The sequence below is a fragment of the Phlebotomus argentipes genome, unplaced genomic scaffold, assembly GCF_947086385.1.
Source record: "Phlebotomus argentipes unplaced genomic scaffold, Phlebotomus argentipes genome assembly contig_75, whole genome shotgun sequence".
Classification (NCBI taxonomy): Eukaryota; Metazoa; Arthropoda; class Insecta; order Diptera; family Psychodidae; genus Phlebotomus; species Phlebotomus argentipes.
The window spans coordinates 1,436,777-1,461,888 of NW_026776170.1; the positions used below are offsets into that span (position 1 = coordinate 1,436,777).

General features: G+C 39.8%; 3 protein-coding genes across 4 annotated transcripts; 2 read left to right on the plus strand and 1 right to left on the minus strand.

Moving 5' to 3' along the window:
• Positions 1-1,088: 1,088 nt before the first annotated feature.
• LOC132257055 (uncharacterized) lies at positions 1,089-3,250 on the minus strand. Its single transcript, XM_059753756.1, has 2 exons — positions 3,071-3,250; positions 1,089-1,567 (listed from the first exon to the last, which is right to left on the minus strand). Exons 1-2 carry the CDS (start codon positions 3,174-3,176, stop codon positions 1,257-1,259), a joined length of 417 nt encoding a protein of 138 aa, XP_059609739.1. The 5' UTR covers positions 3,177-3,250; the 3' UTR covers positions 1,089-1,256.
• A 7,427-nt stretch (positions 3,251-10,677) lies between these two features.
• Positions 10,678-15,944, plus strand: LOC132257054 (zinc transporter ZIP1-like). 2 transcript variants are annotated; one of them, XM_059753754.1, is made up of 3 exons: positions 10,678-11,396; positions 12,473-12,981; positions 14,024-15,944. In XM_059753754.1, the coding sequence occupies exons 2-3, from the start codon at positions 12,474-12,476 to the stop codon at positions 14,560-14,562; spliced, it is 1,047 nt and encodes a 348-aa protein (XP_059609737.1). In that variant the 5' UTR covers positions 10,678-11,396; position 12,473; the 3' UTR covers positions 14,563-15,944. The 2 variants fall into 2 exon arrangements, with proteins under 2 accessions (XP_059609737.1, XP_059609736.1); XM_059753753.1 differs by lacking the exon at positions 10,678-11,396 and having other exon boundaries at positions 11,529-12,981; positions 14,024-15,943.
• LOC132257067 (host cell factor 2) lies at positions 15,340-24,358 on the plus strand. Its single transcript, XM_059753774.1, has 8 exons — positions 15,340-15,364; positions 16,453-16,734; positions 17,529-18,227; positions 18,429-18,950; positions 19,246-19,874; positions 19,960-20,211; positions 20,813-21,407; positions 24,213-24,358. Exons 1-8 carry the CDS (start codon positions 15,340-15,342, stop codon positions 24,302-24,304), a joined length of 3,096 nt encoding a protein of 1,031 aa, XP_059609757.1. The 3' UTR covers positions 24,305-24,358.
• The last annotated feature ends 754 nt before the right edge of the window (positions 24,359-25,112 follow it).

A 25,112-nucleotide genomic window follows, 5' to 3' on the forward strand; every position in this document is an offset into this window, starting at 1 on the left:
TTATGTATTTTACTTCAACGCGCAGAATGAAATTAAGTTATTCCTTGATGATGAAACTCTCGAAATTCTTGATAATAAGAATGAATGAGAATAGAAAACTTCATTCAATTATTTCATTCATCCTTAGAATAAAGGAATGAGTAGCACTGAAACCCCCGTGGCGGCTGTGTTGGCGCCGAAATGGCGAAGAGTGCAGAGCGGCAGCATCAGCTATTGGCTATTGATTCAGGTCCAATCGTACGTAGGCCATGGGCATGATTTTTTCTTGTTTCATTGAGTGGAACAGGATTTTACGCCCATAAACTGCATTTCCTCTCTTAAATTTCGTTTTTCTACTCACCGAAACATTCAACTTCATCCCTATTCTGTTTACATTCTTTTGGCTGATGGATGACTGTATTTTGTATGGGTTGGTCATCTATAACGAAGTTCATAGCGTTCCACTCGTCATACATTTTACCGATTGAACCACGGCCGCCCGTAAGTATTTCATACTTGATCACAGTCACATTAAGACATTAATTCTATTATAGTTAGCTGATTCGTGCTCATCATTACTAATTCAGTATTGGCCTTTCGATTACCACCGATTAGGCCAACAATTCAGAGGACATATGACTGAAAATCTGTGCTCCGATCAATATAAAATACTTCAATTAGGACATTTTATAAGACATTCATAACGTAATAAATTCCAAATAGTATATTCTCCCTTACTAAAAAAAGACGGTAGCCTTTTCGCAAAAATTTGAAATGGTCAGAAAGTTAATTAATAATAGTGATCAACCAAAAATTGTGATTGCTTTAACTTATGTTTGATCACAAAAATCTTTCCGAAGAAACAATTCTGAATTACATTGAAATATTTGGCGCTCACTCTTCCATAAGAAATTATTTCCCCAAATCCGACTCTTTGTGACGTCATGTCGTTCATTTTCGGATCAAGTACAGCGGACAAGTTCTTTTTGGCTCCATGTGAAGAAGTGTGTTTATGCCAAATGCCGATGCACTGAGGCTTGAGATTGAAATTTGACCACAGTGGCCACAAAATTCTTTGTAGCTGTTAGCAATTAAAAATTTGGGACACATTGCGTTCAGAATTCTTGATTTTATTTACGCTGCCATTTGCTGTGATTTCAGAAAATCTCACTAAGAAAAACTTCCTACATTGAATACAGTTGTGTGTCCGAGAATGAAACAATCCATGATTGTAGGATGATTTATTAGGAAAAAGGGGTAGACCGACAATCCAGAACTCAGGGATTCTTGGCAGGCGCTTCTTGGCCCTTACTAAAGTCCGGATATTCCAGTTTTACACCTTCCTCGCAAGTAAAGATGGGGCAACATTGCGGAAAAGGAGCAGTTTTGTTGGTTTTATCCGTGTCCAGCTTGCATTTCTCATTAGCAAGAGGCAATGGACCACAGTCCTCCACCAATTCTAGTAACTTGGGCTCTTTATCGTCTGAAACCACGCACGTTGAACGTCCACAGAATGGAGACAGCTCCCATGACTTTCCTGGCTCAACCGTGGCACAGCGCGTCGAGGCAAAGCACATGCCCGGGAAATCTGAAATTAGAGGGTGATTGTGGGTTCGCAAGGTAAGTGAACGTGACCTCGCCTGATGGGGAAGTTCCATATCAGGGTCATCCGCTCGCCAAGGTGACAGTAAATAGCAATTGACAATCTCTTTATTCTCGCATTGGCCAATTCATTTCATTCAACCGTTTTATTTCGGTCTGTAATATGATAATTTGTCATTACGACAGTATTGTTCACACGCGCATTCTAAGGTGATAGTTTTCGCTACTGAATGAAAAGACAATGCAGTGCTGCAAAAATCTTTTAAGAATCTAGTACAACGCCTTGGGCTGAATTATTATTTAATCATATTTATACATCTATAAATATATTTTCACGAAACCTGTTTTTATTTTCAAATAGATCTTAGATAGAAAATTCAAAAGAAACCTGTTTCCGCATTTTTTTTTCATCTGTTATAATACCATTTAAACTCACAGTGATTTTGATGTTTCGTATATATTCTGATGTTTTTTTTACCTTAATTGAAGTTAAATAAAATAAAAAGAACACTTATATAATAATAAAATAACACAAAAAGTCAATAGGGAAATATTAGTATTGCAAAATGAATTTAAGAGACAGAGATTTGCTTCCAAAAATTGCTCCAAAAGGCTCTTTGAAGACATTTTGCTCATCACTCATTTGACAGCCCATTTCAAATTTTCCTAGTGTCATTAATTGGAGCTTTATATTCCTGTATGAAAAGTCAAAGTGTTAAAAACTCGTAGCTTGTAGTTGCAATGAAAAATTTCTTGCGTCCCGTTCCCAAAGATTACTCCTGCGTGCGTATAGCACTATAGAAGCAAGTCAAATCATTATATTTCCATTCTATGTATTATATATATATATATATATATATATATATATATATATATATATATATTATATATATATATATATATATATATATATATATATATATAGGCCGGAATTCCGCCTTTTTCAAAAACCTGATCAGCCAGGAGCTGTATGACGAATTACAAAGTTGTGGTGACTCACAACCTAAGTTTAACTTTTATTCATAAGTTTTTTCACACTCTAAAATGAGATGTAAATTTTTAGACAACTTGCAACAAGTTGAATGGAGCATATACAACAGATGATTCAATAAATGTGAAGTGTGAAAATGGTTAACTAAGACATGAGAGTAGCTTTCCTTGAGATATATGGTGCGCAAAACCAACTCCAATTATCACCATTGATGACGTTTATTTGTCCTCATCTCAATTACTCAATAGAGATGTAGTGCTACTGAAAATAATTACGCAAGGCAGACCGGATGACGGTGATTTGGATGTTTCTTGAGCAATGTTGGTCTGGAGCTTTCTTTTGCTTTTGGGCAAGGTGATCATCTGTACTTTTTCTCTCACAACACTGAGCAAAATATTAGCATTTTGGGGAGTGGAGGCCACGAGGATTGCATGAGTGTTGCTGCGCCACTTTCACTGATTATGTTCGAGTCACCTTCACGAAAATACTCTGACTTACCGCGCAGCACGTCAGCTGGAATGAGCCTTTTATACACTTTGATTCCTTCCTCCTTATCAGCCGCTGCGGCCAGGACAATGAGACAGAACAGAATAAGCAACCGCATATTAGCTTCAAACGGATTTACTTTTAGCGCGCGCCACGACGATCGCAGTGAAAGTGATTTCGTATTAATACGCGAGCCAGTCTCTTTTATACTCGCTGACTGGGGGGGAGGCCCGAGTTTGGGCGATTGGAGACCTTTTTATGCCACTGTGGATGGAAATTTTCAACCTCCCACCATCGTCCAATTGCCTGGTCTCAATCATCCTAAGTGACCCAAGTCATAAAGGGAGTTAATATAGCCAAAATCAGTACAAAGATTTAAAATTTTAAACATTTCACGCAAAAGGAACCCCAAATATTTCCAGCGCTTTGGCAAATTATTGGAAAAATGCTAAATACTAAATCATACCACGTTATCAGACACACACTTGCCGCCAATTTATTAATTATGTATTTATTTAACACTTTAATGGGCTGGAGAATCAATTTCGTTGAATTGGCTTAGATAATTTTTGTCCATTCGGACACGACTCTTCTCGACCTAATTGAGATTCTACACATTAACAAGATGTTGAGAATGGCGAGTTTTTGTGTCAGAATGTTGACATTATTGCCACATCTATATATGACTTGTATATTACCCCCCAAAAAGGGTATTCTTAAATATTGGTTCCTTAATATCATCATAACAAAAAAAACATTTAGGTAATTAACTGACAATTAACGCAAAGAATGTACATGAGACTGATTCACTTGCTCAGAAACTTCTTCTTCATCTTCCAGTTCATCAAGTCCTTGGAGGACTCACGAACAGTGTCGCTGCCGTAGAATTTGGATTCTTTGAAGCTCTTTGATAATTTTCTCGAAGACATTGGTGCTCGAGCTCTTCTTGCTCACGCATTCCTATTAACTACTTACTATTTACTATTTTATTATACATTTTTTTTATTTTATTATACAATTTATGAAGCTTTAAGTCGCTGAAGAACTCACGGACCGTGCCGCTTCCGTTGAGTTTATTCTCCTTCAAACTCTGCAGGTTTCTAAAAGATACTTGTGCACGAGCTCTTTTTGCCCATCCCTCTTCGTGTAAAGAATGTACACTATACACCGTTTAACTTGTTTAGTAACTTCTTCTTCGTCTTTCTGTGCATCAAGTCCTTGGAGGACTCACGCTTGTGTCTTCGAAGTGTGGAAAGAGGGAAATTCACCTTTTTACAGATGTAGGAAGTGTGGTCGTCCTACGCCAAGAAATTATTGAAGATAACTCTAAGATTTCTGGCGCTATGGACGTAGGGAATTGTCTCGCCATATTGCCTCGACAGAGAAGTCATTGATCTCTTTTTTTTCCAAACACCACATCAATCACTGTTTTCTCGGCCTCTGTCAAGTTCGACAGAACCGTTCTTTGGAAGCGCACAAGAGTTGTGTCCTTGTTTCACAGTCCCCTATTCTCCGGATTTCCTTTCTCGCCTTTTTCACCGTCTCATATTTTGCCTCCAATTCATCCAGTGAATCATCTTCAGCACTCTCTTCGGCTTCATCGCAAAGTAGATGTCATCGACACATCCTGGTGCGAGAGAGATGCTGGGCTGGTGACTCGAAACATCGGCTGGAGTGACTTAGCCATTGAGGCTGTTTGGCTCAGAGCGGAGCCTAAAGTCAGGCAACAAGGGGTCTAGGAGGCCAAGTCAACCTTTCGAAACCTCTGGACCCTGCCTTCTAACACGGCAGAAAGTCGCAGCGGTGACAGTAGGTCGTGGGGCGTGGAAACACGGCGCTGGGCTCTTGCATTTGATGTCCGAGCTTGAACTGCTTCGTCACCTGCGCCTTCCTGATCAACTTGTCATCGCGCAGATTGCAGACATTGACCTGAAGGCTCCATGTTGAACATTCCGTTCATCATCGTGTTGATCTGCTTAGGCGATTCCGGAGCAATCTTGCGTCTCTTCTAAACTCCACTATTTTCCGGATTCTCTTCGGCACTCCTCTTGCTCTTGCTCTGTGCGCCGTGCTAGACCCTCTCCCTCCCTCCCAAGATCCTCCCACTGACCATCGCTCTCCGACGCCTTCTTTTCACTGTCTTCTCGGCCGCTGACTGGGAGTCACTCTCAGACGGCGGCTTTGGTGACTCACGCATCCTCCTTTTCCTCGGATGCCTCCTTGAGCGGTGTTTTCTGTAATGCTTTCTCCATATTCAATTTTCAATTTCAATTTTTATTGTATGAGCAAAAACTTAGGGCCTACCCCTCTTACAATTTGCTAATTATGAAAAAAGAAAAAGTGGAAAAATGAAGATTAAGAATTGATGAAACAAAACAAAGAAAAGATTTCAAATCGTCTATCTATTGATTATGATGGGTCACTGACCAGATCAGCAGCCTGAAAGTGCTTCCTGATGCCCCCCATGGTCTCGCGCGCCTCACGCGGGAGGGCATTGTAACTGCACAAATTCGCGCTGAGGAGTTTTATGTGGCGTTTTGGGCTTTTCCGGTGTCGACAAAGACGTCATTGATCTCTTTTTTCCAAACACCACATCAATCACTGTTTTCTCGCCCCTGTCAAGTTTGACAGAACTGTTCCTTGGAAGCGCACAAGAGTTGTGTCCTTGTATCTCTCAATTTCCTCATCGCTGTCCTTAATCTTTTCATTTATTCATTTAATTTTCTTAATCTCTCTGGCCACACAAGCACTCACTGTGCGGCAAACTTCATATACGGCAATTTCGAATTGATGTAAAACTAAAAATCAGTTCAAATATTCTTCCAAAAAAGTATTCAACACCTTATTCGACTTACAATTGAAGAAAAATGATAAAAATATTACGAAGAAATATTTAGCACATAGCTTACAGAATTTTATATAACTTCAACACTAAAAAAAACCATGCGCCATGCATATGTTATATTATTCTTTCTTTTGCCAATATATAATATTTAAAATATTTAATAACACTTCACATTTGTAATTTTAATACAAGCTATCTTCATTTTCTTTCTTGAGGTATAAAGTTTTTGAAACTTCTTTTGGGTTTCTGCTGTAGCAGTATTTCACAGGCTTGATAAATTAAATAAGAAAACCAAATAAACAATTTCTGGCTTGATTAGCAATGAACCACAAAATCTTTGTGGAAGATGACGGTAACAGCTTGTGTAGGTAAAACGCCTTTAACTCTCCTGGCTGTGCTATCAGAGATTTTTTTTTTATCTATGAGGGAGACAATACAATGAAGTTCCAGTTGTTGAAGAATACCTATTTATAAGTTCCTCACAAATTTTCACCAGCTTCTTATTTTCACGTATTTTCTGGAGTAGCTACTAATTCCTGGACAGAAAAAGACAGAAGAAAGTTACAATTTTCTCACTTTTGAATTTTCTGTCGAATGTGAAGAGTCATTTTTCTCATAGCGCTTCCCCTGCTGATGACATTGCTTTTTTTCTGCAATTAGACTCTTCTGAGGCTTCAAATGAAGTCAAATGTTGGTCATGGTCTAATGGATGAAGAACACGTCGTTTAAATGATAAGAGACGGACTCTCTTAAATGGTGTGCTCAGTTGAATTCAATAAAATCCTGCTCGTCGTTGCATGTCTCGTGCGATATTATTATTTGTTGCTTTTCCGCAATTATGGTAATTATGATTCCGATACACAGATAATTATGGTAACACTTTATTTATATCATTAGGCTGACAGGGATCCGCCCGTGATGTTCTTCTGCTTTTCCGTGATGCGCTCCAATAACGCCTCCTTACGCGCTTCCGCTTCTTATGCTCCTTCTGGAATGTATTTCTTCTTTTCTTCTATATTTTTCAATCTTTTTGCAACAAACTTTTGAAGCTTTCTCTCTTGCTTGCGACTTTTAATCATAACACAATTTTTCCATCTCCTCAAATCAACTGAGAACATTGGTCATGAGATGAAACTAATGCAAGTAATTGCCTGGAAATTTATGAAAATAATTACCCTCTCGTATATGATTTTACCTAATAGAAAAGTCATTCTTAGCTGTGCCATCAGAAATATTTTATCTGTTAGGAATAAAATACAATGGAATTTCAGTTGTTGTGGAACACCTATTTATAAGTTCATCACATATTTTCACCAGCTCCTTATTCCCACGTATTTTCTGGAACAGCTACTCATTCCTGGACAGCGAGGAGATATCCTCATTCTTCAGCTACGCCTTCTGATTCGTCGAATCCTGTCCGCGTGTTTCCACCAGCAGGTCCAATTTGCTGTTCGGTATTTCCAGCTGCTGCATTGCGTGCTCCTTTATGTTCACACAAGCTGCGAACAGTCCGGCAAGAGACAGAAAAAGTTACAACTTTCTCACTTTAGAATTTTCTGTCGAATGTGAAGAGTCATTTTTCACATAGCGCTGCTTCTACATTCGCCATTTGAGTGTTATTCATGTACTGGCAATCGGTAGCGCCCGTGCAAAGCTTCTTAATCTTGGAGAACTGATTGTTTAAGAAATCATTCACCAACTCAGAGCATGTCATGATGAGAAATGTTTTTTATTCTCACATTCTAACGCCGCGTAATTCTAACACTCTTATATTGTATCCTGATTTATTTACTCCTTGATTCTTTTCTTCTCTTGCCTGCCCGCCTTGATGTTGGAGTCGGCACTGATGCGTGCTGCCTACTCCGTGCGATGTTTGTTCGCTGGCCCGGATGTTGTCCGACTCTGCGGTGCCGCTTAATCAACCGCCACCTGCGCCTGCACGCGTCCACGCATCGGCCATCGGTTCCGTCTCGACAATACAGCACTGATCTCATCAACTCCGAATCTCACGAAATATTCATTCATTCATTCATTCATTTATTTATCATCCTTCCGTGAACAAGGAGAGTTACGCGCCATAGCCCCTAGGGGCTGTTTTGGCGCCGTGTCGGTGCGGCGCATATTCTGACAGCGCTAGCTGCCGTATTGCGATCTGCATCTTGCCTGGACCTCCTCTGGGGGAGTCCCAAGCAGCCAGTTCCTGATCGAGGCTCTGCTGAGAGCAACACCTTCGCGGACCATATTATTGATGACTGTCGGTGCGGCGTAGTTCACCGATCTCTTGAAGCGCTCCGACAGCGGCCTGGGAACCATCAAGAGCTCCCTTCCCCTCATCTCCGTCGTGGGGCAGAACAGACCGCAGTCAGGCCTGAGACCGGCCTGGGCGCTCAAGAAGGCACCCACAATCCTGGACACAAAAAGATGTCCCAGGGGCAGGATTTCCCATTCCTGGTACAGTGGCCAAGAGTGGGCCCTCCGGCCGGCGCGCGCCATTACCCTTACGATGGTCTTCTGTGTTCTTGTCAGCGGGGATAGATGAGTCTCACACGCGTTGCCCCAAATCAGAAGGCCATAGCTGAGTCTCGATTCCGCCAAAGCGAAATAGATGACCCGCATCAGATGCTCCGAACACAGCGCTCTCAGTGAGTACATCTGACGGGCAATGCAGCGCAGGTCACTGGTGATACGGCTGATGTGTCCCCTCCATGTCAGCTCCGAGTCCAGGGTGACGCGCAGGTACTTGAAGGTCGGAACACACTCTATGGGCAGGCAGTCCGCAAGGCACGCATCAGCAGCGCGAGTGCAGCGCGAGGAGTGGCACACCAGGTCACCGCCACCACCGAGGCCTCCTCTGAAGTCCATGCGCACGGTCTTCGAGCTGAGGACCATGCCGTTGGCCTCGAGCCAGCTCCTGAGCGCAGAGAGGTCAGCATTCATTTGTCGCTCAACATCATCCCACGTGGCACTAGAGTAGACAAGGGCAACGTCATCGGCGTAGGCCGTAATATGCCCCTCCAGTGGGAGAGTGAGTAGACCATTTACATATATCAGGAACAGGAGCGGCCCAAGAACTGATCCTTGAGGAACGCCAAACTCACAAGTCACCGACTCGCTTGTACAACGCTGCCCCAGCTTGACTCTCTGAGTGCGCCCAACAAGGTAAGAGCTTAGCCAGCCATGCGGGATACCGCGGAATCCCAGAGCATTCAGTCTACTCAGGAGAGATATTTCGAGAGATATTTCGGAACTCTGCTGTGTCAATTGTTTGTGCCGCTATATTTCCGATACTTATTATTATTATAACTATCCCTCCCATGTCTGGTCAATACGTATTCCTTTCGGGACTGTGACAATGATAGATCATTGGTGGAACACAAATTGTAAAAAAAACTATTTTAATAGCTTGAAAAATCACCATGTAAATAAATTTTAAAAAAAATGAATCAACATTTGTTGAATATACGTTCATCGCTATTATTTTACTATTCAGTGAAGAATTCCTTAAGCAGCACAGAGAATTTATTTTTCAGAGCGAGAGTGAAATTTCGCATAATGTCCCTGATTTCCAGGTACTCTTCTACGGAAGAACACGATTATGCGGATATTTATGTGTTGTACGAGACCATTACAAGAGCGTATGACTCTTTGCCAGTCTATGGCACGAAAATGACATTCAGTGACCTCAACGCCAAAGTTGGAAGAAAGGAAGCCTCCCGCCAAGCAGCCGACTCTTCGTGAGAAGTGCAATGATTGTCGTCAGCACAATTTTCATCGGAAGAGAATCCATAAGGCTACGTTGGGTCTCGAAGTATCAAAGGAAGATTGGCCAGTGGCAGCATGTGTTAGTGGTCAATAGACATTGGTTCTCAATTCTGAATGTTTTGCAAATGATCGATCACAATATATGCGAAAAATATTAGGACATTCAACGGCAAATATTAGATACAAGCAGCCTAAACAGGGTTGTTGTTAAAAGTTCCAGTTGACGTGAAAACTTGTATAGAATGGTGTTTCGCATCTGTCCCAACATATAGATAGGAACAATACAGGACTGATAACGCTTGTAAAAAGGCAATATCATCTGCAAAAAAGATTTGCGCAGAATCTGAATGTCTGGGTTAGCTTACATTGTTTTTGGCCGAATATAGTCTAAATCGAAAGCAATAGTTCAATTAGTAATCAAAAGCACGATTGGGCCCGCTGAAAGAGGTTCAATTGCCCCGAATCAGGACAAAAGGAGTTGTTCAATTGGCAACCCGCCAATTGGATTGAAATTTGGATGATTACATTTTCATTGGGCACCCCAAATACTGCAGATTTCTAGCAGGAGTTTTAACAGAAGTGCCAATAGATCCGTTTCAGACTTATTACATCTGGGCGATGCCCGCTGTGCTTGTACTCGCACGAAATGCAAAAACTCACAAAATATACCAAAATGGCATCAGGGAGGCATAACATCACAAAACATGACGAAAAAGTGTGGGGTCACATTTTTTTTTGAGTGCCGTCCGTCGGTCGTTCAAATCGACGTAAATGGACTTGTGGCGCCTAAACGGTAAGAGATATCGACATGCGGTTTTGACCAAAGATCAAAAGTCCTATATCTTCTAGAGAATGGTTATATAAAATCAAACCCCCCTACCCCTCCGTCCGCCATTTTAAACACATCCAAAAAACATTTTCCCAATTTACTCAACCCCTATAGTATGAATTGAGCGCAAATGTTGGTATGTTATAGTTAACAGCAAGAATCTGACAGCCAGCTTGAGTACTTTCGGTTCCAAAACTCTGTGAGTGTAAGTAAGATTCATGTCTGCTAAATCCCTTAGAAACATGTGAAAAATATATGAAAAGGGAAATGCCTGAACATAAAACGCAATTGAATTCCTAAATTTGATATTTGAAAACTTTGGAGCTACTCCGCTGTTCTAAGATCAATTAAAGATATGATGAACCAAAACGCACTGGCCTTGTAAGATAAGCTGATAAAATGACTTGACTACAGGTGATACAACGGCTCGTTGGAGTGTCTTCGAGAGTAATTTGGACGAATAAGGAGTACGATAAATCAAGTTACCTTGGCCGTTTGTTTGCCAGAGGTGCACTGGGGGTCACCAGAAGACGATGTGACCGCATCGGAATGCCCATATTGCTTTGTTCATCCAGTCTATCTGCGCTCACTTGACGAGTGGTATATGATAAAGCTGTGTCGATGAGACATTGTCCACAAGGTAATAAAGCTGACGCGGCAGTGGCACAATGAGTGGAGTGAGACGGAGAACGAATTTGTCCGAAGGTACACTTTGTCCGTCACCACGCAATACATACGTGCATATGAATTGCCAATCAAAGTAGGCCTCCCTATCGCGATTTTGTATTAGATATAATGGGTGATAGAAGCGTTAATATGACCATCGTTTAACGAACAACGGCCACAACGAACTCAACTTTTATACAGTGCTAATCACGCCGTTTTTGTTGTGAAAACACTAAGTAAGTATACAAGCATTAATAGAGATCAAATAAACTAAAGGCGCCTTCCACTTTTCAAGGCAATCAGCTTCGCAGATGTAGTGTACAATGTAATATTTTGATGGTTCCGTTACCATCTAGCAAGTTCAAAAACTTTGTTCTAAGACATCTTTGCGTAGTTAAATAATTTTTTTTAATTATTGTCCGGAAAACTATAAAATTTATTAATGAATAGTGGGAATCCTTAGATTTAATTGGATTTTCTTAGTCATCATTTAATATAAAAGCTTCTCAATTCCATTCATCTTAACATAATGTATAGAAAATAGTGTACAATAAATATAAAGCTGCTGAAATACGATAAAAATTCAAATTGGCATATTTTCATTAGGGTATATAGACTGTTTTCCGCCAAAAACAATGCCTTAATACTTAAAATTCACAGTTGGGCTGAACAGTTCGTGAGAGAAACATCTCAGTTTGTTAATACGGTTAAAACGGTAATATCTTCCAGCAATATCTATCCAATTAGAGTTCCGTCCAAAATTCATAGTGTACCAAATCCGTTAATAATGAAATGCTTAATTATGTTAAGTGAAAACTTAAACAGTTCGATTAGCGATTAGAATAGAGGACTAGACGAACAGGTCAGACGTCGTCCAACTTATTTTCTTGGATTTCTTTCCTTTTATGGTATATTATAGCTAAGTTCTTTTAGCATCCAGGTAAATTATTTAGTTTCAGTTAATTTTGTCTATATTAGATAATATTGACAGTGGATATATAACGCAGAGAAGAACCTTTCTCATGTCGCTCAAGTCAGTCAACGATTTTCTATTTTGTTACTATTAAGAAGTATTAGTTAAATAAAAACGATGTGTGAACTACACCTTTGCCTTTATTACCTAATTCTAGTCAAGACATCAACAAAATATATCCAATAATTAGTAATCCAATGTTAGTAATCAATCGAAACATAACTGTTTGACATATTTGAAAAAATATTTTGTGAATAAAATAATTTGCTGCTGTTTGATCTATTCATTATAACTATTTATTGATTATTAGTTTACTTAAAAAGTACATATTTTCGACAGAATGGAGAATCAAGATGACGGACAGAGCGTGATGGTGGCGAAGGTAACAGCCATGACTGTACTATTTGTGGGATCTCTTTTACTAGGCTTAGCGCCCTTTAAACTCGCCACATGGTGCCGCTGGCATGAGGCGGGACGGAAGTCACGCACTGGTCGAATAATAGGAGCGCTTCTATGTTTTGGCGGGGGCGTTCTACTTGCCACAACTTTTCTACACCTACTGCCTGAGGTTAGTCACAATCTTACAGCACTGCAAGCAGACGGCCTGCTACCAGAGTTTCCAGTATCAGCAGCGGAACTACTCATGTGCGCCGGCTTCTTCCTCATGTGCTTCGTGGAAGAAGTTGTGCACGTAGTTATGCGTCGAGGACAACGGGCCGAAGTTGAAACGGCCTTTGAGCGCGCCTCGCGAAGTTCAGTTCGTAATGGCAGTGCATCCACGGTTGACCTGGTAGTGGAAGGAAAACAAATGACGGGTCTGGAGGCCGTACACGTTCAAGTGCCAGCAGGTATGTTTCAATTCCCTTGATGTTTTCCCTCGAATTGGTTTGAAAACTCCCCTGAAAATTTCTTGATCGAAAATTTAATTAATCCAAATTGGATTTAAACAATCCATTTATAGTTTCAATTAGAAACTTAGATGGTAAAGTTGATTCACATCTGAGCCGTGTTTTTAAGATTACATTTGAAACACTCGCATATGTGCGATCATTGCGGCAAATACAGACATTTCAAAGTTCTTTCAAAATCGTGTTATTTTTCCTTCTCGTGATTTAAACTTCCTCCTCTTTCAATTCCACTTATTTACCCAATTATATTAACTAGAAATTAATTCTTTCCTTTTGGAATCGGCTGTTTGTTAGTGAAAAAAAAAAGATTATATGTTCTGTTCAATGCTGAACAGGAGAGTTTTTTTTTATTTTCCGCGTGTTGGACTCGTAATGTTCAAGTCAATGTTCCATAAATTGTCATTTTTTCTGCTTTGCGCATTGCGCATTTTTATCATATTAAATTTCTCTCGCCGCGTGAGAATGCACCCTGAAGTCAGTCACATTATTTTTGCTAATTAAGCGTCTTTGGCTGAGTCCAGAGTGCAATCCACACGCGGCGTGCATTATTAAAAATTGTATAGAAATAAAATCAGTTCATCAAGAACAGTCATCATATAAACACGCGCTTTGTCAATCTTTCATCATTTAATACAGTCCACCTTTTTTTTTACAAATTCCAAACTTAGCTATTGACCATGCTCAACGAATTCGTCTTACACTTTAAAAATATTGATTGATTATTGGCTTTTTTTTAACTTAAGTCGATATCGCTAATTTTATCAGTTGTGGCGCGTATGTGCTTGGTCTGTTTACTGACGACGAATCCAGTAAACTAATCGAATTTCAAAATGCCGCGTCATGTAGATGTGTTATTTATATAATTTTTCCGAAAATTTTGTTTTTTGTGCTCATATCTTTAAAGTATAGATAAGCAGATGCTCTGCTTAAAAAGTGAGGGCAATTCATGTTGTCTCTGTATTCTAAACTGATTTTTTTTCAGGCCACACTCACCTGCACGGTCATACTCATGTGCTGACCGACAACGATGTGCTAGTGTCATCCTTTCGCGGCTTACTCGTGGTGCTGGCATTGTCGGTACACGAGCTGTTCGAAGGCTTGGCTGTAGGCCTGGAGTCATCTTCTTCGGCCGTGTGGTACATGTTTGGTGCTGTAGCGGCGCATAAACTTGTGTTGGCTTTCTGTGTAGGCGTGGAGCTCGTCGTAACAAGCACACGTCATTACCTCGCCGCTATCTATGTCATCACATTTGCTGCAGTATCACCTATTGGCATTGGTATTGGTTTGGCAATAACCAGTCTGAACACAACAGCAACTGGGACTGCGGCAGTCTTACAGGGCATTGCTACAGGAACGCTTCTATATATTGTTTTCTTTGAGATTCTTAATCGTGACCGCTCTGGCATTCTAAAATTCTTGAGCACCGTGATAGGTTTTGTGCTAATGCTGGGTCTGCAGCTGCTCTCGGGTCACCACCACAATCAAGACGATCACGGCCACAGTCACTCTCGCCGGCGCTAACCAACTCTAATTAAGTTTCTTTTATATTATATTTCTGATACAATATCAATAGATAGTGCCACTTAAAGAATACCTTAAAGAATATCGTAGTTGCCCCAATCATATTGTAATAAATTTTATACTGTTTCACCGTTGCTAAAGTTTTGCTATGTAAAAAATTCTGCCTAAAATCTGGTATTTAATTATCACACACGGAGAAGTCAACGACTTAGTAAATGATGGCCTAGGGAAAGAACGAATCCAAAAAGTTTCGCAATGAATTTGCAATATATCTGTGAATTTATTAAAATTGCAATAAACTTCTATGCAATACAGAACTAATGCTCTTGTTTTATCATATTTTAAAATCATAATTTAGTGTTTTGGGTGAAAATGGTATGACTTTCAACTTAGTTTCATTCAAGCGTATTGCCATAGTTAAACGCAAAGCTCATTGAGCTGAAAATTCTTAGAAATATAAAAAAAAACTATACTTTAAATAATAATTTACCCATTTAAAAGCGCTTTTATATCCTGTCAGAAAAAACCACAGATTCTACTACTTCAAGTTGTCAAAATAATTTGTTAGAGAAAATAACTTCATATTTCTTAAATAAATTAAGGATTATTTCACTTCTTCTTTGGTCCTTATTGTGGAACATGTGCATAAATGTACCAGAAAATCATATAATCATCGAATAAATAGTTTTCTACAATCATGCACCTATTTACTTTATTGCATAATTAACTAAAGCTTAAGCGCTTATCCCACTATATAGTATAGCTAAGTTATCCACAATGTCGACACTTACCGATACGAATTGTGAGCAATTTCCTTTTTTAATCCAAGTTTTGGTGGAAAAATAATTTTAATCTCATTGTAATAATTGTAATTGTTGTACAGCGATTTGAAACAGTTGCAAACGTCTTATATTTGTTAGCTTCATTATATTCCTATTTGTAGACGATTTCACACATATAGAATTAGGCACAAAGAACAAGTCATCAAAGTTTTAGGATTGTACAACACAGCGGTGACACCACCGACTAAATTGTATACCATGCTACTTTAAATTTACTTCAGTTTACTGATTTGGGAGCCAGCCGGCAAGTCTGCCGTCCAGGTGACAAAAATTTAAAGCGCTTAAGATTCTAAAGTTAAATGGAAATCGCCCGTAAAAAACTTCATGTATTCAAATCAGGAAATATATTGCCTTATTCTTAGTACTTTTCGATAGTGAACAAATTCAGTGACAGTCAAGAGTCTGTTTTCAGTAATTAGCTGAAAATCCCAAGTATAATAATACAGTATAATACAGATTAACGGCTTTTTTCAATTTTTTTCGTGAAACATTTCAGAAGTATTGTTTTTGACTGAAAATAGTCCAAATCGAAAGGTTATGATTTAATTAGTGGTTAAAAGTACAATTTGGATCATTAGGTAGGTAGCATTTCTCTATAATATTTTTAGAATCAATTGTAGCTATAGATCCCTAACTATTTTTCTCCAAAACAGTTGGATAATGGAATCTGTGTCTGCTAACGCGGTTAGATACAATTGTCACATAAAGTACATTTTATAGGTTCAAATTGTATTTTCTTATATATTAGTAAATTCGACTTCATTTATATTCGGACGACATTCTTATAGTAGATCTGTCTTCTGGCCACCATGTATATATTGAATAGTTATGATATTTTATCTTTCTTTTTCCTTTTAATGCTGTACGGTCCCAGCCTTTCCGGCCACAAGACCATATCTTATCTTACGCCGACCAGTTGGCTCTGCGGAAAACGTCGTTACCTTTCTTATTCTAGCGCATGCGGAAAACGCAAGGACTGTCTTATGATGGTCCCCTTAGCAATTGGGTAGCTATTCAAAATAAGACGTTTCTTTATTGGTTGTGTGAGCGGTGCCGAAAGGACGCCATCTCGTTGAAAAGTCACCATCGAGACCGCTAAGGTGTTTGAAAGGTTGCGCTCTGGACGTAATAAGTTGTGCAGAAAACGAGGGGGCGGGGGCGCCCTGCGGCCGATCTGCGGCACCCTTTAAATGGCGCAAAGTTATAAGCTCCACGGGTCCGCAACCGCGCCCCCGTCACGGCCACCGTGCCTTGGCAATTAAAGAGCTCATGGTGATCTTTGGCGGCGGAAACGAGGGTATTGTGGAAGAGTTGCACGTGTATAATACAGGTAAGTAGAAGCATATAAGCGTCAAAAGACAGTTTGAGGTATTTTACCCGATTTCGGCAGACATTGACAATTAAAAATACAATATCACAATGTCAAAATACACTGTCACAATAGATAATAATGGTACAGTGGGATTTGTAACAATATTCGATAACCAGAGTATAAACAAAAATGTATGTAAACTTAAAAAAGCCAATATTTCGGGAGATTAGGTCAGTTTGCTACAGATTTCGGTGACTCAGATTTTGTAAATAAGAGCAAGCAATCACTTTGAAATTAGCTTGCCATAGGCCATCGAAAATCTAAACAAAATGTCTCTAGGGTCGCGGTGTTAGGTACTCATTGGATGGCCGATGAAGTGAAATGTGAAGTGAGCGATCCCCCATCACTTGTTCAAATTCAAATATAAAATGCAATAAAAGACGTGAAATAGGGCTCTGTCGTCATGCCTGTTATCATGTGCGAAAATTATCAACTTGAAAAAGAAAAATCTCAGTGAAAAATGATTGTCAACATACTGCGTGGTATGATTAAATGATATAGAATAAAGTGTCTAAAATGCATTCTGTTTCAACATCGTGTGGAGATATTCTAAGAAATCAATTCGCAAATATAATATTCTTTGTGACTTTTGATCACAGTTTTTTTATGCGGCCGATTTTGTTTGACATTTTTGTTATTGAATATGTAGACAGGCGACAAATCTTTCACGTGACATTGATAGAATGTTTTTCTGTTCAAGTCTTGTAAATGCTGAATCGCTATTATATCTGTTTCTTTACATTACTCCACAGTAACTAACCAATGGTATGTGCCAGCGACGAAAGGCGACGTGCCCCCAGGATGTGCAGCATATGGTTTTGTGGTGGACGGCACAAAAATTTTCGTGTTCGGTGGCATGGTCGAATATGGAAAATACAGTAACGACTTGTATGAGCTTCAGGCAACCAAATGGGAATGGCGACGTCTACGCCCTGTACCAGATAAAGCTTACGGGGCGCCATGTCCTCGACTGGGGCACTCTTTTACCCTTGTAGGCGATCGCGTGTTTTTATTTGGCGGCCTTGCGAATGAGAGCGATGACCCGAAGAACAACATTCCTAAATACCTCAATGACCTGTTTGTCCTGAATATCAGGACAGAACCTCCCGTATGGGAGGTTCCTCTGTGCTCAGGCGAGCGACCTTCGCCTCGTGAGAGTCACACAAGCGTACTTTACACAGACGCGGCCAAGAGATCTCACTTAGTTGTGTATGGAGGCATGAGTGGATGTCGTCTGGGAGATTTGTGGCTATTAGATACGGAGGCTATGAAGTGGACGAGACCTCAGGCAGTGGGTCGACCTCCACTGCCCAGATCTTTACACACGAGCACTCTGATCGGTCATAGGATGTTTGTCTTCGGTGGCTGGGTTCCTTTCGTCACCGACGATGGAAAGGTGGCCAGTGAAAAGGAATGGAAGTGCACTAATACCTTAGCCTGCCTAAATCTCGGTGAGTACTTTATCTTTCATAAACTTAAGCATAGCAGTTAATTAGGTTTCTGTGATTTTGAAGAAAAAAAACTGCGTAGATAAGATGTGTGTACTTGAATTTTATGTCTTCAACTTTTTGTCCATTATTTGTTTTCCGTAATTTAATGTGTATGCAATATTTAGTGTTTAAGGTAATGTTTTATTATAATATTGTTTACAGAATCCATGACATGGGAAGAGCTTTCAGTTGACATGACGATTGAAAATGTACCGCGTGCACGCGCTGGTCACAGTGCGGTTGGTATTCAGAGCCGCCTGTACGTCTGGTCGGGTCGTGATGGGTATCGCAAATCATGGAACAATCAAGTACGTGTTTGTTGCAAGGACTTGTGGTATTTGGAAGTAGAGGTTCCTCCGCCCGCCACACGCGTAGCTCTAATTCGCGCATCTACGCGCAGTTTGGAAATGTGCTGGGGTGCTGTACCCACGGCCCAACACTATATTCTTGAAATTCAGCGAATCGATAACAAACCGGCAATTATTCCGCCACGTCCCATACGTGTTCCAACACCAAATGCGGTGGTACGTGCTCCCCAACAGCCATTACTACGGGCACCACGCCCATCAATAGGAAAGCAGATTATTATACAAAAACCTACAACAGCGGGCACAAGTACAGCAGGACACCCTGTGCCTGGCAGCGGTAAGGCACACGTGCTGAAGCTAGTAAAAACCAGTCAAGGTGAATATACGTTCTTTAAATCATTGAAGTTTTAAAAATTTGGAAATGAAACACGGAACGGCCTTCTTTTTACTTCATTCGTTTATATTCTTCTCTTTTTATTAAAAGTCCCATTTTATATAAATGAGTAGTGTGAAATGCTCTGATAAATCACTATATGTAGAGTAAAATTTCCTAACAACAGCTAATAATAATATCGTGTGTGACAAGAAATATTTAAAAAAAAATCCATTACACGTAATTCTCTTAATCTATAGTGAACATTAGACTTAATTTTGACATATTTATTCCGCAGGCATGGCAGTCCAGTCGCTGCCCAAGGTGACTGTTGTCAGTGGAAACGTCGCCATGAGTGGTAACAGTACCACAATCAATAAACCAATAATGGGCAACGTAGTGAAGATTGTGTCGTCGATGGATAAATTTATGTTGAAAAACGCCACGCCGCTGACGAGTGGTGGGAAAATATTAATTGCAAACCAACAGGCAAGACCTAATCAACAGATAATTGTGGTGAGTAGTGGAACACGTACAGTAGTTCCTGGTGCTCCTCTTACAAGTGTTGCAACTAGTGGAGCGACTAAAGTTGTGCCGGCTCGTCCTATCACGATCCACGTGCCAAACAAAACTTTACAATTGGCTACAGGCAAGGCCATCACAGTTCAGTTGCCTAAGACAATGACGATCGTCTCTCCGAGCAGTTCTGCTACGTCTCCAGTAGTGGTGATCCCTAAGCCCGAAACTCCCGAGGAAACTTCTGCCCAAATAGAGCAGTTAGACGGTGCCTGGGATGAGCTGCAATGTTTTGTTAAAAGGACAGGAAGGCCACCACAAATAGGTCTCAAAGGCGGTGCACCGCCTACTAAAGAAGAAGAAGAAGAAGAAGAAGTTTCACAGACACTGGAAGATTGCATGGATGAGAAGGTACTTGTTTCAGAAACCCTGAATTAACCATAACAACACAGACAGATAAGATATATGGGATAATCAAGAATGGTCTCCATTCCAGGATGCTATGAATGAAAAATTGGTTTTAAGTAACAACGGACATATGGACGTGAATTCGACGAATGTTCTGACAACTATTAAAGGAAATGAGCCGTTGAATCTCAGCGCAATTGAGTCTGTAGGCGATATCAAGACATACGTACTGTACAAGGCGAAAGACCAGCATTCAGAAGAAAAGCGAACTCTAGGTACTCTTGTCTCGGCGGCTGCTCAGCATTTAAATAAACCGAATCGGCAATTGTCTGATCAAAAGGTAAATTCTTTCACGAAAATTGCATATTATATACAAATAGTAGTCGTCACTATTCAAAACCTTCGGCAGCTGTGGTTCGTTTTTAATACTCAAACTTTAAGCTGGGATTCACTACAGCTTCTTTCTGGGACAAACAATTTTTTGGTAATTCCAAGGGGTGGCTAATGTTGGAGATGCAGTGTCACTTGGTCCGAGATGCAGTCGAGATGCACGGAGATGCAGAGATGCTATGGCACTCAAAACCCACATTAGCCACCCCTTGGGTAATTTTGAAAAGAAATGAGAATGAAATGTGCCTAAGTCTTCCTTTTTAAAGTTTGAACCTGAATAACGATTAGTTCAATTAAGATTAACTTAAAGAGATTTATCAAAATAGTTTAATCTTGAAAGAGATTTTGTTTTATTTCACCTTCTCTATCGTTATATTTCTCTTCTCTTCGTCAAAGTGTTTAGAGCGCGATCAAAGATTCTGTGAACAATGCGTACTTGATTTAGAAAATTCGGCTCAACTACTGAAATATTGATATTTTAAATAAGACTTCATTTCAATAACTTCGCAACTTATCTATAATCAATTATTTTTATTTTATTTCTGAAATAGGTTGACGAGGAGACTAGCGAAAACCCTTGGTGCACCGTGGGCATATTCAAAGGTGTCAACCACACTGTGACTAGTTACATTGATCCTTGTCAGTGGAACAGTGCTACGCAGCCCTACCTTTCTTCGGACACATTACCTGAATTAGAAATGCTTAGCAGAGTAGTGCTTGAACAAGGCACGGCATATAAGTTTCGCGTCGCGGCCATTAACGGATGCGGCCGCGGTGAGTGGGGCAAAGTGTCTCTTTTCAAAACATGCCTACCTGGCTTCCCTGGCGCTCCCTCTACCATTAAGATCAGTAAAATGGTTGATGGTGCTCATCTGTCTTGGGAGGCACCGCCAACTACAGAGGGCGGCATCCTCGAATATTCAGTGTACTTAGCAGTAAGAAGCGTAACTACTAAGGAAACAAACTCCGCAGCCCAACTCGCTTTTGTACGTGTGTACTGCGGTCCCAACAATCAATGCACAGTGTCCAATAGCTCTTTCATGCTCGCTCACGTTGATTACACGAGCAAGCCGGCCATCATTTTTCGCATAGCGGCGCGTAACGAAAAAGGCTACGGACCAGCTACGCAAGTTAGATGGCTACAGGGTAAGTTTAAAAGATTCACAACATTCTACTAACCTTGGAAAAGAAAAAAACAGTTTCTTATGATTCTCCGGTATACGATTGAGAAAGATTTGAGAACTGCAAAAAGTTTTTTTTGTGATGGTCAACTGATTATTTACTAAAACGCGATTCATCAAGCTGACATTTTCCAATTTGCTCCTCTACTTCTATAATCAATATCGGATTCGAATTACTTCTGTTTCTGTTTAGTGAAATATTGCTTCAAAGCACAAAAAATTTTCAATTTTTTTTATTACAATTTATGATTGAGCAAAAAATTACCTTTTGAAATGTTCACATGGCATGGTTTATGTTAGATGGCGACCACATCGGTCAGGATAAACTGAAAACAATTTCCCCACATTGCAAGTTTGTGCTAGAATTTGTCAAAACGAAGAAAAATACATAGTAAATGTCCCATTAAATAGCTTTCATGTTGGCTTGCGAAAAGGTTATTATTTTGTTTGCAATGTCCAAAAACATTATAATTTACTTGGACGGAACCCATGATTAACTGGATTGAACTTTCGACCGCTGATATGTAAAAAATGAATGAAAAGTAGATTTTCGGTCAAGAAAGCTTGTTTCTATCTAATCTCTTCCACCAACGTTTCGACGCTTGTTGGGATCTACCTCAGGAGATCAAGAAAACGAGAAATAATTGTCACAAAAGAATTGTAAGAACTAACATAATCCATAGGAACTAAGAATGATTTACCTAAAATTCTCAGGATAATACATTAACCCCTTGTAAGTCTTCTATGTACAAGTCTATGTGTAAGACAAAATATGAATTATCCCAGTTGTGAAGAAAATCAAGTTTCTAAACGAAATGCCATTATTACAATAGAAATGGCGTTTAAAGTCATTCTAAGGTCTTGCAATGCGGATTTTACTTTAAGTGCATTGCTACTTTAGGAAATTACGTATATTCCGCCTATTTGATGGTGTCATTCCTGATGAGTATATCAGTTGAACACGAGAGGCGCTGAAATAAGCAAGATTCCACACTTACGCGCTTGCAGGAATTAATAAGCTAATCTGCATTTCAAATTTTGTTTTAAATTGTGCTATGCTGCGAACCAAAACATCAACGGCCAAATAACTAGCCTCTAAATCCAGCCATCAAAACATTCTCTGTCTTACGAGCTGATCAATTCATTGAAGTAAAGCTCACGATAGGCAGATGATTTGTTTCGTCAGACAAAGCAGCGCTGTCTTAGGTTTTTGTGCCTCCATAATTACATCGTTTCCACATAACTAAAATTAGAAGCAAATTTTTGCTTCACAAAAACATCGACAATGGCCGATGTTTGGTTCCTTCTCTGAAAAATGTTGTTTCCTGGGCACAGTAAATAAACTTACCGCAGTAGAAGTAGCAGTATTTTCGGCTCAATGTCAAATATTCAAATTGAATTTCTCATGCTTAATAGACATATCAGCAAATATTTTTATCTCATCTATAGAAAATAAGCTCCTTTACAATATCTCAAGTCATTCCTCTTTGTCATCCTTTTCGAAATGCCTCTTTTCGACGGTATATAACAAAATTTATGAATTCCTATTTAAATTCAACTGAATTATAATAGTCAATGAGCCTCTTTACGCAGGCCAAGTTTAATGCTGGATTAAAATTGATGCAGCATTTATTTGACAGTTCTCCATACAGAACTTTCAAATGAATGCCGCATAAATTTAAATCCAGCATTTACTTGTCCGGCGTAAAGAGGCTGCATGTCTTTGCTATCAATGAGCCTCTTTATGCCGGGCCAAGTTAAATGCTGGATTTATCATTAATGTAGTATTTAACAATATTCGGCTTTATTTTAGTCCATGGCGTTGATACCGGGACACAAGCGCTTCGGCCGGATTAAATTGAAAGCGAATCATGTCGCAACCCGACGCGCACTTGCGAATGACGTTCAGTGAGGATGTGTGTGAGAATTCGACAGCGCACACGCATGCGCAACCGCGCAGTTTGAGCCGACTTTTAAGTCCATGTCGGACTAGCCTTAATATAAATGCTACATTTATATTAAATCCGACACGGCATAAAGAGGCTCAATGAGTCTCTTTACGCCGTCTCGTTAAATCCTGCTTGAGGCAAAGATCTATTCGCCCTTTCATCCATCATTTGCCGAAAGCGGTCAACGTTATAACTGAAAACTGGTGTGTGTGTGTGTGTGTGTATAACGAACAGCTCCAGATTCACGTGAAGCCTTCAAATGTCCACAAATCGACACTTTCGCCGGAATCACACAAAACAAGGCAATTGTATATGACTACTCTTCTTGGCTTGCCTGAAGTGAAGTTTATTTATAATTTATCTCCTTCACCTTGATCAGGAGTTGATCTTAGGGTAGCTAAGCTAAAAATCCAAAGGTGTTCTTTAGCAAGGAACAATGATCGTGGATCGCTGAGAAGAGGAAGATACATTTAGCCATATTCATAGGCTGTGTAATCTCTGCAACAATAATGTCGAAAATCTTATTTTCCGTCTCTATATCTTATTTACACATTCAGAATACACTTGAAGAACGGTTATACAGGAAATGTCATATTGTAGCACTTGATGGCCTACAGAACACTACTTACAAGAAAATGATTTTACTGACTTATCATATTGACGTGACTGCGAAGAGAATTTGGATTTGGGGCTGTTTCTAGAGAAACAAAATACTTTTTAATCCACGGAATTTCAATCAAACAATTTTTGCAACTGCATAAATAATAAAATCTTATGTACCGATAAATGTACGTGAAATATTGGTGTATTTTGTTTTCTAGATCCCCTTGTGGCAAAGATGATGCAGTCAACATCAAAGCGAGGATCTGAGCGGATTCCTTATCCTGACAAGCGAGCCAAAGCTGCCCCTTAAATCACGTGACTTGCTTTACTGTAAAATGGAATAAAGAGCGCATGTTTATATTGATGTGCTGATTCTCTGCGTCCCTGTGGATAGCCAGTAAGGCACATCGACTCGATTATCTGGCCGTGTTGTGCATAATTTTCTAAGAAACGCCACGAAGCGTGAACTTAAAGTCGTCCAAGAAAGCGACAGGGCGGAGGGGAGAGAAAGATGATGATATGCTTGAGACGCATAACGGCACGTGGCAAGTGAATGTAGTCGCGTGCGACGTGTGCAAAACACCAACGCCACTTGGATACACGCCATCGACAGAGAGTGTAGAAAGATGCTCCATCTCGTGAGTAAATAGGAGCGCTGAGGCCATGGCTCGATCAACGATGCAGCATACGAATTTCAGTGGTCAGTCACTGTGAAGAGAAGTAGAAAAGTAATTATTATGTGAATATAATTATGCGTGATGTATGCTACAGTCGCTGTCTACCTTCCTAGAGGCTTATAATTACTGTGGCGCGTTGCCTAGTAGTGGAGGACGGTAAAAGCACAATGTACGCTAATATTACTTACATATCGCTCACTGTATATTAATCACACATTTCATTCACATGAAACAATCACGACGTATGAATTTTCATTTATTTATTGTTTTTTAATACCTTTCCTTAAATTTCAAGCCTCTAAGAACGAGTTAAAAACAATTTGAACCGGATCATATTTCTCTTCAACTAATAAATCAATCTAATCGGATCACCACTATCAGTGCTAGTATATGATTAACTATTTCAATACCAATTCCTACCATTTTACAACTAGAGGCAAC

What these genes read in the sequence shown, in the direction of transcription:
- LOC132257067 (XM_059753774.1), top strand. Translation starts at nt 15,340, where the DNA reads ATGTCGACACTTACCGATACGAATT. An exon ending in GACACTTACCGATACGAATT is followed by an intron (nt 15,365 to 16,452) that starts GTGAGCAATTTC and finishes TGGTTGTGTGAG; the next exon opens with CGGTGCCGAAAGGACGCCAT. An exon ending in GCAAGTTAGATGGCTACAGG is followed by an intron (nt 21,408 to 24,212) that starts GTAAGTTTAAAA and finishes TTTGTTTTCTAG; the next exon opens with ATCCCCTTGTGGCAAAGATG.
- LOC132257055 (XM_059753756.1), bottom strand. Translation starts at nt 3,176, where the DNA reads ATGCGGTTGCTTATTCTGTTCTGTCTCATTGTCCTGGCCGCAGCGGCT. An exon ending in TCCAGCTGACGTGCTGCGCG is followed by an intron (nt 1,568 to 3,070) that starts GTAAGTCAGAGT and finishes CTCTAATTTCAG; the next exon opens with ATTTCCCGGGCATGTGCTTT.
- LOC132257054 (XM_059753754.1), top strand. Translation starts at nt 12,474, where the DNA reads ATGGAGAATCAAGATGACGGACAGAGCGTGATGGTGGCGAAGGTAACA. An exon ending in ACACGTTCAAGTGCCAGCAG is followed by an intron (nt 12,982 to 14,023) that starts GTATGTTTCAAT and finishes ATTTTTTTTCAG; the next exon opens with GCCACACTCACCTGCACGGT.